At 38.4% G+C, this 14,943-nt stretch overlaps 2 protein-coding genes across 3 annotated transcripts; one reads left to right on the top strand and one right to left on the bottom strand.

Moving 5' to 3' along the window:
- Positions 1–2,692: 2,692 nt before the first annotated feature.
- On the bottom strand, positions 2,693–10,065 carry LOC112559645. Its single transcript, XM_025230980.1, has 10 exons — positions 9,067–10,065; positions 8,163–8,409; positions 7,592–7,700; positions 7,017–7,132; positions 6,409–6,578; positions 5,889–6,027; positions 5,312–5,508; positions 4,505–4,676; positions 3,688–3,845; positions 2,693–3,406 (listed from the first exon to the last, which is right to left on the bottom strand). The coding sequence occupies exons 1-10, from the start codon at positions 9,766–9,768 to the stop codon at positions 3,347–3,349; spliced, it is 2,070 nt and encodes a 689-aa protein (XP_025086765.1). The 5' UTR covers positions 9,769–10,065; the 3' UTR covers positions 2,693–3,346.
- Positions 6,594–14,454, top strand: LOC112559258 (histone H1.10-like). 2 transcript variants are annotated; one of them, XM_025230355.1, is made up of 4 exons: positions 6,594–6,854; positions 10,942–11,434; positions 12,017–12,433; positions 14,184–14,454. In XM_025230355.1, exons 2-4 carry the CDS (start codon positions 11,045–11,047, stop codon positions 14,349–14,351), a joined length of 975 nt encoding a protein of 324 aa, XP_025086140.1. In that variant the 5' UTR covers positions 6,594–6,854; positions 10,942–11,044; the 3' UTR covers positions 14,352–14,454. The 2 variants fall into 2 exon arrangements, with proteins under 2 accessions (XP_025086140.1, XP_025086141.1); XM_025230356.1 differs by lacking the exon at positions 6,594–6,854 and having other exon boundaries at positions 10,272–11,434.
- Positions 14,455–14,943: the final 489 nt, after the last annotated feature.

Below are 14,943 nucleotides of genomic sequence, written 5' to 3'. Positions count from 1 at the left end.
AGTTCAGAAGAAAAACAAAAGAAACAAAGTTGCCAGTGTCTGGCGCTGTTACTCACTATGCGGGACGGGGACCTGGGCTTCTCCCGTGGGTGACCGACTTTCCTCCATCTCCATGTGACCCACTTCTGCTCCGGACCCGTGGCAAACTATTTCCCAGCATTCGTCTAACAATATGGCAGCGCCCTCGAGTCTAATAGGATGCGGTATTTCTGTGGTTCATATAATCTGACCTCTGAACCCAACCAATGGAAAGTTTAAGTATATGTAGCACAGCCATGAAAGTCCCGAATGGACTGTCTCTATTGATTTTTTTGTGCTTTGCATGATTGGAAGACGTGCTTCGCACATTGGCACCTGCTGTGTGCTGTGTTGAAAGTAGGGCAGTGTGTGTCTCATGACAACCAAGTTTTCGTCATAACATTGCATAGGCTTCTAGCAGTTCGAGTGTGACAACCAGTTACATCACCACCATTACTGTGTGCGAATGCTTGTTTTGTTTATTTTCTGTATGACACTAAGGACACTAAACGTACTGCTCTTGTAATACACTACCATTTTTAGGCCTCGGCAAAGAACGTAGTTTGTAGAAAGCGTTATCCGAAAGTTTGTTACAAGGGTTAAGTAAAAGTGTGCAAACAAAACAACTATTAATTTAAATAATGAAAAGTTTTTAAAACAGATGACATTTCCTCCATGAAAGTTCCTTGTTTAGAATGTAAACATTTCCCTGATATAATTGCAGCTTTGTTACTCAATGCATAACTATATATATAGCTGTTGTTTTTTTTTTTAAATAGATTTTTTCACCATCAAAACTTATATTTAAGAAGTGGGTAAATGCCAAATAGTCACAAAAACGCTATACACTAAATGCAATATTTTTGGGATACTTCATGTGAAAAAGTTTCATTTTGTAACTATGTACGTTTGGTCAACAAATTGTGCTCAGACAATAATTGATGGGCAGTCATCTGGTCCAATAAAAGCTAAGTCGAATGGAAACTGGATTGATCAGCTGTGGCTAGAGGATATTTTTTACTAATATTCATTACATAGAAAACATTTAAAGCTAGTAGAATATTCTTTATCAATTTTGGTAGTATTTTAATGTATTCTTTTCACACCAAGGATTTTATTCTCTGAACTAAAAATTTTAGTATGAATTTTCAGCAAATTGCAAGAAAAATAGTGCCATATTTGTATCATTTCTTACCAAAAAATCATAAGATCAATCAAGATGTAGTGATTCAGTGGTAGAGTTTATTATTAAATTTGTTCTCTCCACAGCTTGCACATATTGGGAGTAAATTTCAACAGCATATTTAAACTACTTTTACTATGTCAACATGTTCCAGCTGCTCAATGATTGTTTTCACGTGATGTCATGTAGCATGTGCACTAAAACGTGACATCGACTGTTCCAGATGAATGATAGTTCATTACTTAGGAGGCAGACATAAAAGCAAAACAAAGCTGCTTATATTATCTTTGTCCTGATTTCCTAGCATGAAAGCACCATTTACAAAAATAAATTTACACAGGACTATGAAATTAGAAATCTCAGCATTAGCTAGTTTCTGCTGCTTGCTCTTGATATATTTCCTCTGATGCATGTTTATGTTTGTTATGTTCTTCTAGCTTATGCCATGTATCTGTAGATGCATGTTTGTGATGTAAATGCATGACACATCTGACAATTTACCTATGTGTATATGTAAAAGTGAGAGAGAATGAGATAAAATATGCATCAGGAAATCTGAGCCACTAAGAAACCTAAAAAAGGGTTTAATGTTGTGCTTAAATGTGCTACTCATGCATGCACACACACAAACACAAAATGTACCATGTTTGTATCTGTGTACACACACCTCTGATGATTATTACTGGGGAGAAGGGATGTTTAAGTGTAGTAATTGTATGGATGTGTGATTTGTGACTGCATATTATTTTTTGCTTGTGAGCTCCTTACAAAAAAAATTTCTACCTGTCTTGCACAGAAATAGATAAAGATGTATTGTAAAATCAAACAATGACTAGGCACATGGCAAAAAAAATTAGTAGAATACCATGCTTATCACAATACACAAGATTATGGGAATAGTTTGTGAGACATTGAAAAATCCACATAGAGCACAAGCAGATTTATCATTCAGGCTGATACACACAGAGAAAACCAAAGCAACATACAATTTGCTTAGTTCATATAAATATCTAGTTTGTTTTTTAATCAATCACATCATTTTACATTAATTTGTACTCCTTGGCTTTAACCCCAAGCAATACTTGAGCTCAGAATTGCATGTAAAGAGCGATAACACCCATCAAATGTTACTCCAGTTAACAATTTTTACATAAAATTTCAAGTAAAGATTGAGTTTAACCATCTTTACTTAATATTCCTAGCCCATATTATTTCGTGGTTAATGCTGAGGAGATTAAATATTTTAGGTGATAAAAATTAAAGGTTCATGATTGCTGTCAAAAAAGTATGCAAAATGATGGAGAAGTCACAAAAAGGTCTTTTATCCCATCAGATCACAGAGATGACATTATTTTCACATTAAATGAATCCAATATGCAGTCCTCTCTAGTTTCTTCTTTTTGCAATGCAGATTCTTGAGTATACCTATACTATTTAAACAGTAATTCTCAAAGTGTATTCTGTAACCAGATACATGACTGGCACTTTGGGTTTTTTTTTTGTTTACATGAAAACCAAATAGAAATTTGCCAATGTCATATAACAATATGCATTCAGTTAAGAGCATAATATAAGAAAATATTTTCCAGTCTGACATCAAGTTACTCAAACATACTAATTGATCAAGTGCCTTTGCATCCAAAAAAAAAAAATGAACCACTACCATCATATTTCATGTACATGTGCCACACCTTATTGTTGCTTTTTCATTCAAACAAATTTGGAAGTGGCTGCACAGTTTTTCAATGGTTAGCTGCTGTGGAGATAAAGCTATTCCAAACTTCAAGATTCCCTACACCGTATTTTTGAAACACCCACGAAGAAATAATTGTCTTCCACTTTCCACAACTTAGCCTAATCACCAACAAATGGTGAGGTAACATTCTGAATGTGTACAAATATAAATTTTGAACACAAAACATTTTGATCCAAGGAATAAGGAAAACTTAAAATGTTGGATTTAAATTAAGTTAAAAAAATATTTTAGAATGTCAAATGTCAGTTACTGCCTCTATTGACTCAGCTGGTACCAGCAATCAATAAATTTAAATGTACAGCCAGTGATACTAAAAAACATGTTTGCATATAAACACATTCTCTCTCTTCTCAAATTATCACTTCACTTTTTACCTACTCATCCTTTTACTAGGTTGAGGCTTTTTGTTGGGATATATAGGCCATCAGTCTATTTTCTCGCTCCAAGATCTGAAACACAGTGTTCTTACATGTGTAACAGTACAGAATACATCTTTCAGATTTCTCTAAATAATTATGTAAAAAAAGAAAAAGTATCTGTGAGCAACCTAAATTAAACTTATTAATGGTTATCCACCTAAATTAAGGAAATGGAATCAGCAGCTACTGTTATTTTGATCTTTAAAAATGAGTAAAGAAACAGTCTTAATACAGGTGCTGACAGGAGCTCATTGTCAAGATCACTAGCATAGATTATCAACAGCAACTTCTGTTACCATTTCCTTGCTTACCTGTAATGATACACTTTTCCTCGTTTTTCCTCCCTGTTTACTTGAAGAAAAAAAGTAAGCTAAGTGATGGTCATAATTTTTTCTTTCCAGCTGGGTTATTCCAAGTCTTGGTAAAAAGGAAAATTTTGCCAAAAACTGTGGAACATGATACACCAAGCCTGAAACAGAAGTAGTCCACAAAAATGTGACAAAGAGTTGATTTTGTTAATAATGTTGTGGAACCTTGATGTAACTCAAGTAGATATAAGAACAAGACCATTTAATTATATTAGCTTCTGGTCCCTTCAAAAATAACATTCAAGATTGTTTTTGGAGCAAGAAAACAAATACAGCTGTTTATGTGATAATTATAATTTATTTGGTTTTTGGAGGACTATCTGGCATATCATGGTGGTTAGATGTACATCAACACTGATAGCTGTACACAAGCATCCTTTATTCTGTTTTAAGAGTCTAGAGCATAATAAAACAAGATTTTGGCATTCTACACTACATAACCTTACACAGTATACATAGTCATGGAGATCCTATAAGTGTCTGTTATATAGCTATAGCAACTTTAATGGCTACACTACCCTTTAGGTTTTTACATAGGAGTTAAACCTTAAAAATGTTGGAAAATAAATGGCAGAAAAGTGAAATATATCTGCTATGTAAAGATGAATATTTAGGACATATCATCAGAAAGTGGTACAGGTCTTCTTTTATATGTATGTATGGGTGCATGCAGGCATACATGAGTGAGTATCGGTGTGGTGGTTATATGAGTATGTATTCTGTATGAAAGAGAGTTCGCTAATCCTAAATATCGGCTTACAGTGGATGTATGGAATTAAGTCCTGATCAGAAGTGACTTTAATGAAGTCTTTAGCCCATTTTCTTGCCCTATCTTGGAAGGTCCTGCTATCCATTGTGCCTTTTCCACAAGTTGTCTTGAGAGCCACCATCAAGGTACTGAACTCCTCCCACAGGAGTTGTAAGTCTACTACTGACAAGCGTTATTGTGAGATTTGTTGTTACAAGCTTGTGGCCCACATTCAGCAGCATTTTTTCTTTTTTTAAGTGATTGTGCCTGGATAATGTCAGCCTGAAACAAAATTTACATCTCTCTTGAAAGGTTTTGTCTGTCCATTTTTAAAAATTAGGTGTGTAACTTGAATGGGCTTTACACAATGAGTAAAGTCTTGTAATCAAATCTTTTGCTGACACGCAGAGCTAAGATATAAATATAATATATATTCGTAACAGACTTTCTTGAAGAGTGTCACGAAACGGCTTTATCTGTGTTGCATGTGGCTCCACAAAGAAAAGATTCCTTTATTTTTAATAGTATCAGAGATATCACAAGAATCGAACATATTTGCGGTTATTTAGAATTTTGAAAAAATACTAAAAATGTCCAACATCCATTAACATTTTTGTTAACTAATGACTGGCTGACAGATGACAGTGCCTGAAAATTTACCAACCAGTAAATGGATACAGTAAGAACATATCTGTGTCATCAGATTTCACACATATCAGCTCATGAACAGGCTGTGTCTAGAGTTCTGTTTTAAAATATAATAAATAAGTAAGTTAAAAGAAACAAACTGGCATTTCAAGCAATGAGACTATTTCTTACAAGCTTTTGTGGAGTGAGCTCTGTTTGAAGCTGCTTAACCATCTGGCTTTTGGCCTTCTTTGATTTGATGCCATTTGCTTCCAAAATTTCTCTCAAAGCATTTTTGGGCAGCAGATCCAGTCTAAATATTCCCTTGACTCCATCATCCAAAATGCGGTACAGTGGAAGTTTCTGTAGGACACTCTCAAGGGCATCACCTGCACCCAGAAAGTAATTTAAAGCATAGAAGCAAATGGACGCTGAGGCATACTGAGAGGCCTGTAAAACATGAAAATAAGCCGTAGACAAATTAACATTGATTATACACAGCATGCTTCCATTTTTCAGTCAGGCTAATCACGCTATATCTCAAATAAAAGCATTCGTTGAAAACAGTTTATTTGATACAAGTAGGAATCACAAAGGCTAGACTGTATTAGGTTTCTTTAGTGTTAAGTCACTCAAAACAATGTTATCACACATCTGACATAGGCAAAATTTTTAAAAGGCTGTTTTGCGCAATATGACGAATAATGTCTCAAAGAACATGCTTTATGGCTTAAACGTAAGTGTATGCTGGCAGTGTAAGGGAGATCACCATTCAGTTGGGTCCATTTCTTAATCTTTCCTCTTCCATCATCCCCTTGCTCTTCAGTGAAATGGAAAGGTATGTTCAGTTTTTTTAGTTCTTCCGTCAGTACTGCTGTCTTGTTCTGCTCAATGGCCCACTTAACAACCTGTGAGCCATTCAAAAAAGGATGAAAAATTGGTGAAAGTAATGATGCTTATACACTAAACACTAAGTATAATACTTCAAGAAAATGTGAAAAAAAATTTAATGTTTGAGTATTTTGTCTTCAGTAAATGACAAATTTACAAACCTAAACAATTGTTGGATAATCTGAAGAAAAACAATGGCTCTTTTAGATACATATACCAGGTGTTCAGCTGAGTTTGACCATCTACTTTAGATACTTTAGGAGCACTTAACACCAGATTGAGCTTACGCCAAGAATTTTAGAAACATGACTGCATGCCTATATGCTAGACTCATTAGCTTGTTATAAACTAAGTTCATTAGCTGTAATCATTATTTTTATGAGGCAAACATATATTACCTGATTGAAGAGCTTGCTACTGATTCTTATTCTCAGATGAAGCTCATCTGGAATCATGTTGGTGTAAGGGATGAAAGGCAAGAGGTCTGGCTTGATGTAACCATCCCGTGGATTGTGAGACAGGCATTCTGTCTGATCAGTGGGTGACCTCGAAACAGGCCACTGTTCCACTGACAGACCAAATTTTAAAAAAGAAATTTATTAATCACTGAAGTAGAATATACATTTGAAGCATTGTTTCTAGGATGATGACTTCCTCCTCATTCTTTTATCTATGCTTCTGAAAGACTTGCCCAGATATATATTAGTCCACTGAATGTCATAAGCTGGGCTGAGAGTTTCACTGATTTCTCATATTCACTGATTTATGTAAATTTCTTATTTGGAAGGAACTGGGATGCTATTACCTGGAAATCCATGACAAACATGGATTCATTCCAACTAAGGTGAGTTTCCTACAAAGGTGAGATATTACTGTAACAAAAATTTATGTTGGTCTAAAAAAACTCACAAAAATGAACAGGGATAAGCTAGTGATAAAATAACAAAGACAATGATTGAAATAAATCATATTAGTTTAGAGTGTATAAACTGGTTTCTGGATGTACCTGTGAAGTCTTTAATATTACTTTTGTTGCATTTGCACCAAAGGCAAAAAACATGGGAACTTGCTTGATTGATGCCCCTCATCATAGCCATTGCCTTCCAGTCAGAACACAAGAGCCTGAGATAATAAATCCCATCTCAAGTTATAAGGTAGTATTCAACCCAGTTACTATCATTCAATAAAAAGAAAACTCAGTTTAAAAAAAACCCCAAACAAACAAAAAAAACAGTATCAACTTTGAAGGCTATTTCAAAGTATGTAATGGTTTATTCTTGATATATCTTTTTTATCAGGAACAGATCATCTATGTGTATGGCAAGGGAAGGTTGGATGGGCAAATGTGCACTTGAAATTCAAATCTCACAAATATCAGAATTTTGGAAATCAGAGTTCATTAATTTTTTTCTTATTTACTATATATATATATATGTCAAATCACATATGCTGCTCATGATCTTAATATTGAAAACACATCATCTCAAAATATATAATAATGCAAAAATTATTCCTGTGTTCTGAATTTCTTCTTTTTTTTCATTATCAAAGTGTTCCAATTTTTCTGTCTTAAATACTCACCAGTTTACTCTAATAACTTTCTCACCAACTTGGATGCCTTTTGAAGCAGCTGCCATTTCAGCTCTTGTTCTAGTGGATAGTGCTAACAGAGTTCCATATTCCTCTTTTCCTAGTAACAAAGAAACCTTTTGTAGTACCAACCTGCAAATGCTCAGAAGTGAAATATTGTAAACTCCTTATTTTATTAATGCGTGTGTCTTTGCATATGATTGCCCATAATACATATTCGTAAAAGATGAATGTACTAAAAGATGAATGCACTTGCATCCCCTCCTCCCAAAGCCATGCATCTTCCTATGCCTCTGAAATGTATGTGTATACATAGGTAAGCAATTTTTATGTGTAAGTATTAGTCTGTCAATTCAGGAATTGTTTTAATAATTTTATTAAGATCCGTATAACTTTCCAAGAAAATCTATATTTTCACTAAACATTTACAAACTTATACTCACTATTAATATACATGCATCTCAAACACAGAAAAATATTTTCAGCAACATCTTCATGACAGAATAGGCATGTACATGACACATTCACTCCCATGTAGGCATGAACTGATGTACATGCATACCCATGTACAGAAAAAGTGTTGCCTCATCCTCAGGTGTGCCAGTCTCCTGTGGCTGACCCTCAGGCAGAATAAGTTTGCAGACACCCCTGACAGCGTTCTTTGTTTTAGTTATTTTGGCGCCATCACATGCAAATCGGAGAGTGACAACTGGGTGCTCACAGCACAGAAGATGCTGGTGTTTGGGAAGTTTTAGCATGTGTTCCAGAACATCTGCCAGAGGTCTGTAGTAACCATCTGGGGCTTCAGACTAAAATAGGAGAGAAAATCTGATTGGTGTGGGATGTGTCATCATTGCACATAATTATACAAATACATTCTAAGTATTTTTATTTACCAAATGTGTGTATGTGCAGAGAGAGAAATAGATGTGTGGAGGGAGGATGGTGAAAAGTCCTCAAACCCTGGGTCATTGCTGGCGTCTAGACTAAGATGTCCGATGCCTAACCCTGACTCTTGACCTATAGTCTCATTAACCTTCTAATTAGGACACTGCATCAGATACGGATACGGGAGGTGAAAAATAAAAGTGACCACTGCTACGTCGAACTGTCAAGTTTATCAGGAGTAATATGATTACATAGCATGAACACAGAGAATTTTTATTCACGAAGGCTTTGCGTTGTTTGTCTATAGTATATATATAATTTGCCTTCCTTTCACAAGCTAATGTACATCTTAACGCTGCACCTTGCAGTGAACTTGTTCTACTTTTTTTTTTTAAACTTACTGTAACTAGAGCACCTTCCCATGTTTAATTGTCCACTGGGACCAATAACGTTGATCATTGTCCATTGTCCATCCCTAGGAAAAAGGATTTAACTGCACAGCTGCAGAGGTATAAAAGGGGAGGGAGGATCAAGAACGGGAAAAAAGATGCAAGCCCACAATCCTTGAGAATCTTTACCTTTCCAAGATGAATAATCGGGATGTATGTTGACAGGCGCTTGGCCAGATTCAGCAGGCTGTACTTCGATGGGATGTGGCTAACTCCTGCTTTTCTCAGTGCATGAAGTGCATCATAAGAGATCCTATACTGATCCTTAGCTTGCAGTATCTTTCTCTCCTGGTCTTCTTTTTCTACAGTTTCTGCCAGTTTCTCTTCGTCCTTCCGATAGTCCCTAACAATTAATGACATTACCTCTCCTTCTGCAAATTCTAACTCCACTTTAATTCTTTTCACCTCTTCGTGGACAGGAGCAGAAATTCGTTTAAAGGCCTGTGCAAGGTTGCGTTTTCTTTCCCATCTTCCATTGCGACTGAGGGAAGCCCAAGGTTTATGTTGTTTGGATATGGTTGGATACTGGCAATGTTTTGCACGCAATGACTCCAGTTGTTTCCTCAGCTGATTGTTTTTCTTCTCTTTTTCTTGACCATCCCTTTTAAGCTGTTCAGTTTGGTCTTGAAGTTGCCGCACATTGTGTTTCTGTTCTCCGAGCTGTTGTTGCAGATATGTCACATGTTTACGAGATGCCTGGAGCTGCTGCTCTATAGCATTTCCATTAAAATGAAAAGAACCAAAAGAATTCATGTTCAAACCTCCTCCTAGCTGTTTCAGTACATGTGTATTGGAGGCAGTTGATTGTGATAGGTCAAGGTATAATGTCATGCTAGGTATAGTTGCAAAATTTCGACTGATTGGGTATCACCTACCCAGAAAATATGTCGATATGATGCGTGGAAGAAAACAAGTATACCATGATACTGCAGACGATCGACTTGATTATCAAAACGTTACCCCCAGCAGTTTCGAGATATACAGCTGATATTGTTTAAAACAGAAGCAACTGCTTTATCATCCTGTAGGCTTCGAAAATCGTCGCCATATGCACCTTATTAAGTGGCTAGGTGATTTGTTCAGCCCGAGAAAGGTGTTTCACTACAAAACAGTTTGTACTCGCTGCTGAAGACATGGGACAACAATGGCTGTAAACTGTCGATCGTCTCATTGGGCTGATCATGTCTCAACACGACAGTCAGCCTGCATGTGTGGTCATGTTGAGCCCATAATATCTGACCCACACACCACCATCGGCATGGGTAATTATGGACTGGTCTTTATATGTCGATTTTATTAACATTGTAGGGAAGGGAATAGAGGTATAGCTACTCCTTCCCAAACACACACACACTGTTGTTTTTACGTGTCGTCTCTCGTACTTTTTAAGTGCTGTTGTACGGTTATGACATTATAAACATCATTGGTCGTACACCTAAAATTTTGAAAGTCCTTTTCCGCATTTCATGACAATATTGTTTCGGATTAACTTTTAGCTACATGATAACTACAGTAACATCCTAGATGGATGCTAATAAAAGTGATGATAGTGAGGACATGGACGGGAAAACAATAATTAAGTGGTCTACATAAATATTTGTCTTCAGTAAACTGACTCACACGCATTTCTCTCAACCCCTACCCTCCAGAGTGCGACAAGATACAAACACAGTTTCAGTTGTGATGTAAAATGCGTGTTTGAGCAAGGTCGTGTGTGACACGTGCAGCACGTGCCGCACTCATCTTGCATGCAAAAGGCTACCCAGTCGCGATTAACCTGTTTGCTGTCATGTGGTACAGATTGCTTTGCTTTGCGGGCAAGGTATGTTCCGTTAAAATCAAGTTGCAAATAACTGAACACTTTTCTCAGCATAACTTCTGAATTCATTTCAAGCTGTGAGTAGTAGTAGCACCTTCCGCCTTGCAGGTAGCGATTGGTGAGCGGATGTCAAGTGTATAGGAGACGGTGCTATTCTTTTCCGAACCACTTGTTTTACCAAACAGGGACCCGGCTGTTGACGAGAAGAGTGAGTTCTTCGCTGGACTACCTGAGACTTGCAAAAGTTGTGTGAACTCTCGCCCCACGACAAATTAAGCGCATATCATCATGACCCATACCTCGACGAAAGATTTAGTCGGCAAACTCAAAGAAGAGTCGGACGATGACATCACGACCGTTAGCGAAGAAAGTGAAGAATCCTCGAAAGCAGCGGAGGGTGGAGAAGCGTCAGAGCCACCAAAGCCTGCAGCAACAGCAGTACAGCAGCTCCCGCCCTACTCCACAATGGTGGCTGCAGCGCTGCGCGAGTCGCAGGAGAAGAAAGGCGTGTCGCTGCAAGGGGTGTGCAGCCGCATCTTGGAGCGCTACCCTGATGCTGCTCAGCGCTCCAACTTCCGGTTTCAGGTCCGGCACGCCATCGCCAAAGGTCTGGAGTCGGGCGCCTTCAAGCGCGCGAGCAAGACAAAGGAGATGCATGGCATCCAGGGAAGGTTTTTGGTAAGTAGCCGTCTTATCATTTGACGTTAAAACACCGTTCATTGTTATCCACCATCATCTGTGCGCGCATGGAAAATGAGGTGTTCACCCTGTGATTGCAACATGTATAAACGGCCACTTTGGTGGTGAAAAAAAAATTTTGAATTACAATGATATCTTCAAGTTTTGTCTTATATTTGTATACCTTGTTATAGTTGATGTGGTGGAATGAGCTGGTAGATTCTCCACTAACTTGATTACAGTTGAGAGATCCTGGTACGATTGTCTGGGTCATCATTCATAATTCCTGTATCTTTAGGTTCCCTTAGCGCTCCATTTTCTCATCACGAAGCCGTTTCAAGCGAGTACGAATTTGCTTACCTAATGTAGAATTTTCCGAGCTCACGAAGTCCATACTAAGTACCCGGTAACAGAACGGATATTAGCTCATTTCGATGAAGATAAATGCACTCAAGCACACTCGATCACTGCAGTTGGAATTTTTTCTATTCTAAATTTCGGAAAAAGTGGGATGAAGGGAGATATGTAGGGGGGTGAAGTCATTGCTTGTCTCTGTGTGACGTGGCTATTTCTCTGTCGCAGCTAGACAAAAGTAAAGACAGAAAAGAAAAGTCCGGAACAAAGACGAAGAAACGAATTCGATCCAACTCTCCATCCGATCCGACGAAGCCCAAAAAGGTCAAGGACGTAAAGACATCTTCCGGTGCAACAGATAAGAAAAAGACAAAGAGCAAAAAGACGACAGAAGCGGCGGCAGCTGACCTGGATGCCAAAGTCTCAAATTCCCGAGCTAAGATCTCGAAATCCCGACCGAGAAGCAAATCACCTGGAGCTAAGACCTCGAACTCCCGAGCACGTAGCAAGTCGCCAGTTGCCAAGGTAACAAAGTCGCGCACCAAGTCGTCTGCTACCAAGGTCAAGGCCAAGTCTACAGGATCGCGTTCGCGCTCCAGAAGCCAAGAAAAAACAGAATCCAAGCCTAAAAAGGCAAAAACCAAGGTGAGAAATATAAAATTTACGATAGCTAACCGATAAGTTTACACCAACTGTAACATGAATTGGGTATGCGGGTGGGTCAGCTAGGAGATCCTTGAGAAAGAAAATATTTTAGCAGCAGCCTCATACCACGAACTTTTATTGGTGTTTTTTTTTTCCAGTTAACTACTCAAACGAGGCAAGTGTGTATAAAGCTTCCGGTTTAGGCTCACCGAGACTAACAGCAGAGGACTTCGCAAGCGGCTATAAGCCTTGGTCTTGGCAGACAGACAGCAGTCCACCTATACACGTCCATGCTCATAGTGTTCTGTCTGCCCGTCCCATTATCTTATATCTGTTTCGTGTGTCTGGCGGAGGTTGCAGGAATGCATGCATGCAAATTGTTTTTAATTTCTGTACGTTATTGTGTGGCTTGATGTGTGGGAGGGGGAGTTCATACATACAAATGCTTTTATGTGTTTATTTTGTGTGCGGACGTGCGTCAAAATAGTTTGTCTTCAAGTCATCGAACGTACTTTGTGCGGGGTTCGATCCTTGGCGTTTAAAGAGCCCTGCTTTCATAATCCAGGACAGTCGGTGTATATGAGCGTTCTCGTTAGTGCGGTTGATTAAAGGAAAACGTCTTGGAAAAGCTCTTCGGGCCACCAACTATAATATTTCCCCTGCTCCCGAAGTGTCTGTTAGAATGTTACGGACTGATGATTCCTCACACTAAGTCGTATTTAATAAATTAACTGTCAACCAAATTATCCTGTTGAATAAACAAATTATCAAAACCAGATAGACGAGAGAACCACTCGAAAAATGCAAATTGGACGTTGCAAGACTTGCTTGTCATCAATGGTGGAACTCACACTTCAACCACCTCTCACTATAAGTACTTCTGAGATGAACTAAAGCAGGTTGTCAGTCAGCCTTTCATCAAATACCTTGCCACTCTCGGGGAGTCGAATGCTTGTGTCGGGACAAGTGAGTGATGCATCAGTCTATGGCAGACCTGGGCAAACGCCGGCCCGCGGGCCGGATCCGGCCCGCCTCCTGTCTCTGACCGGCCCGCCCTCCCACCCGCCAGTATATATACTATATGTACAGTATTGGGTAAAACTGAGTTAACTATATTGGTCCGGCCCTCTAAGACCATCCCAATTTCTCATGCGGCCCCTTGGGAAAATTAATTGCCCACCCCTGGTCTATGGGATGGATGAAAGCGATGGCTACGTTCGAGCTGTCATTTCAGACTAGGCAAGATTTTCGTTTACCGCATGACTAGAAATAAAAACCCCGTGCCTGTACTGTTCATATTTTCTGACAGTGCAAATATGATCAGAAACTGATCTTTCTTGCAGTTATGTAGACTTTTGGCAAAAAAGGAAAGATTTAGTTGAAAAAAATGATTTGGGGGTTAGAAAGGTGTTCTGCTGATTGCATATTTCTTTCCTATAAATTTTTGAACTCGGCATGGCTGGTTGTACAAAACCCAAAAAGTGCCTGTTGATCCGTTACAATTCGTTGGATGACGCTACATCCTATTGTACACGTTCCAAAAAGTATGAACACACTGTGGTGAAACTAAAGCTTTGCCAAATACCAGCTAATTTTTAAGTAGATAATTTTGTACGACATGCGAACGATGTTATAAATAGCAAAATGGCCCTTGGAGGGAAAAAAGTTCCTCAAATTTGTATACTGCAAATGAATTCACATGCATTCAAATATTTCTGACCTTAATGTTTATTTGTGTATTTATTTACAGACTGTTGCACAACAGAAAGGTGCCGATAAAAACACTGCCACTTCTACTGTATTTAAAAAGGCAAATCGGAAGAAGACTGCAAAGACGCCGCCGAAGAAAACACCTACGAAGAAAGAAGCTAAGCCCAGAGCAAAGAAACCAACGGCAGCAAAATCGGAGACCAAGTAACGTGTCCCGTGTTTCACTGTGCGCGTGACTGTCAACGGACTCGGCCAATTCTCAGCACGTGAGGTTGAGTGCCAGACTCTTGGGCTGTGCTCGCTTACAGTGACTGCACATGGTGCTACTAGTTAAACCTGAATTTCAATTATTTGCAGTGGATAAGATGTACATCCTGTTATTCCAGACCTGTCCTAGTGTGTGGTACGTCGGCTAAGTATAGCGCACTTGATATCCACACACACGCACACAAAGATAAGATTTTGCGTGTGAAAGTCCATTTACGTGATTGCGCGCGTGTCTGTGTGTGGAATATTGCATGCAAGAATACAGGATTTAATAATTAATTTGCATAACTTCTATATCCCGTTTCAGTAGATGTAAGAGACAGTATAACCACTAGCTAGTACATATTTTATTTCAAATGCCAGACATTTTAACATGTGCTTGGCTCATGAACACATTGTGCTGCTGGTGTAAATTTTATTCCAATAAATGCTTTTAACGATTAGTTGTTTAGTATATACTTCTAATTCATGCGATCTACTTTGAACCTTGCAGCTCCATCATGAACCTGTTTGTTTCCTATAGTAGCATTGCA

Source organism: Pomacea canaliculata, linkage group LG3 (genome assembly GCF_003073045.1).
Source record: "Pomacea canaliculata isolate SZHN2017 linkage group LG3, ASM307304v1, whole genome shotgun sequence".
In the NCBI taxonomy this organism is placed as follows: Eukaryota; Metazoa; Mollusca; class Gastropoda; order Architaenioglossa; family Ampullariidae; genus Pomacea; species Pomacea canaliculata.
The sequence above is the reverse complement of the archived record's forward strand: the minus strand, read 5'-3'. Positions and strand labels throughout refer to the sequence as shown.